General features: G+C 37.1%; 1 protein-coding gene across 4 annotated transcripts in view; it reads left to right on the forward strand.

The window, feature by feature from the left end:
* The first annotated feature begins 235 nt into the window (after positions 1 to 235).
* Positions 236 to 1704, forward strand: part of Cep57l1 (centrosomal protein 57 like 1) — a 72494-nt gene continuing 71025 nt past the window's right edge. For all 4 annotated transcript variants that reach the window (XM_019209205.2, XM_019209204.2, XM_010635295.2 and 1 more), the window contains exons 1-2: positions 236 to 334; positions 982 to 1070. In XM_019209205.2, the coding sequence (XP_019064750.1) occupies positions 284 to 334; positions 982 to 1070 (140 nt within the window). In that variant the 5' untranslated portion in view covers positions 236 to 283. The remainder of the gene's footprint in view (positions 335 to 981; positions 1071 to 1704) is intronic.

Genomic DNA, 1704 nt, shown 5'->3' on the forward strand with positions numbered 1-1704 from the left:
TTTTAAAAATTTCTCAGGCCAGGGATTTAGCTCAGTGGCACCACACCTACCTTGTAAGCGCAAGGTCCTGAGTCCAATCCCTGGTACACCCCCAAAAAAGAAAGAAAAATTCTCATACATGACTCTGAACAACACATAATAGGCTGACAAACATAAAAGTGTCATTGAACAGTCTTTAACATTTTCTAAAAACTTAATAAAACAAGATAAATTGACTATATACAAAATAGGGGTGAAGGGGAACCCTAATATTTTTAATCTGCTGCACTCCATTTAAATAGGTATGCATGTGAAAAACAAAGGAAACAATTCAGGCAGTCACAGACAAAACCGGGTGAGTAATTTACCATCAATTTATTTTGACTACACCCTACCTAGGCCTGACTTTTCAACCTGAAGATATTAGCGTCTTTATAATTTAAGCTTTTATTATTTCATATAGTTTTCTTTTTTAAGAAAAGGTTGCATTTAAAGAACAAATATTTGTTTTTTTTGTTTTTAAGACTAAGAGAAAACTGTTCTACACTCATCTTCAACAAGCTGACTAGAAAGCATTTAGTATCCTTTATGATTTCAGAAACTTTCCACACAGAAAATAGTTTGTAACAATGTAAAAACACACCCACTACTCTTACATGTTAAAAGAAACAAAGAAAAATCTTGCAATTAACTCTTAACTCTCACATACACATTTTCTTTTTAGGAGCAATGCAGTTTCTGCCTAACTCTAGAAAAACAGTACTATACTTGTTTACTTATATTCTTGTCTAATTTCGGCCCCCCAATTCAATGTTCTACGGAACGCTCTAAAGTAGTGAATTCATAGTAAGAGTTTGTACAATAACTTATTAGAAACAAAATCAATGTGAATGATCACAACAAAAAAAATTTTATATTTTTTCTACAGTTGTACTTATAATACTCTTCCTTACCTGGACGCTCTTCAGAATAAACTCACTTTTCATTCTTACATCTTTAAAGGGACACCTCTTAGACAGCATAAGCAGATGTGCAAGAAGCTTATTCAACTCATCCAAAGAAACAGTATTTGAAAGCTCATCTGAAGGACGGTAAGTTGCCTCTTTCACTGAACGGAGACACTCGGTTTTTCTCAAAATGATTTGCCTAATGGTTTCCAGTGCTGTCTCTCTAGTAGTTGAATCTCTACTGCACAATCCATCCCATCTCACTTCATTTTCTCCTTCAGCCATGACAATCACAGTTTTTCCTTTCCGGTCTTCAGTCACCCTTTAGCATGCCCCAAAAGCACTTAGTATTTTTTAAATGAAATTTCCAATAAATTCAGAGAAATCGAGACGTCATGAAAACACAGGTCTGGGTTTCATTTAGGAATCATAAGTGTCTTTTAAATTGATGTTTTGAACTCATCTACAGGATTAATCATCCTCTTACTCTTGTACACGAAGGGGCGGTCTTCTGGACAGAGATTGAAGAAAACAAAGTTGGAAAGTTGCAATCTTACAGCGCTGGCTTTGCTGGACAGGGAGTCTCGGGGAAGTGTTCTCTGTCTCGCAGGTCAACGGATATCCTCACGGTGTGGAGCTGTCAAATCGTGCTCTGTCCAAAAAGACTGGTAACAGTTTAACGTTCTCCAACCATTAGGTCTTTCCTTTTTTTTTTCTGTCTGTGCAGCCACCGGTTCTCCCCGGGGTTCTCACCCCGCCCGTCCTCCGACTAGTCCCC

The sequence above is a fragment of the Fukomys damarensis genome, unplaced genomic scaffold (genome assembly GCF_012274545.1).
Source record: "Fukomys damarensis isolate Sample0158 unplaced genomic scaffold, DMR_v1.0_HiC HiC_scaffold_14, whole genome shotgun sequence".
NCBI lineage: Eukaryota > Metazoa > Chordata > Mammalia > Rodentia > Bathyergidae > Fukomys > Fukomys damarensis.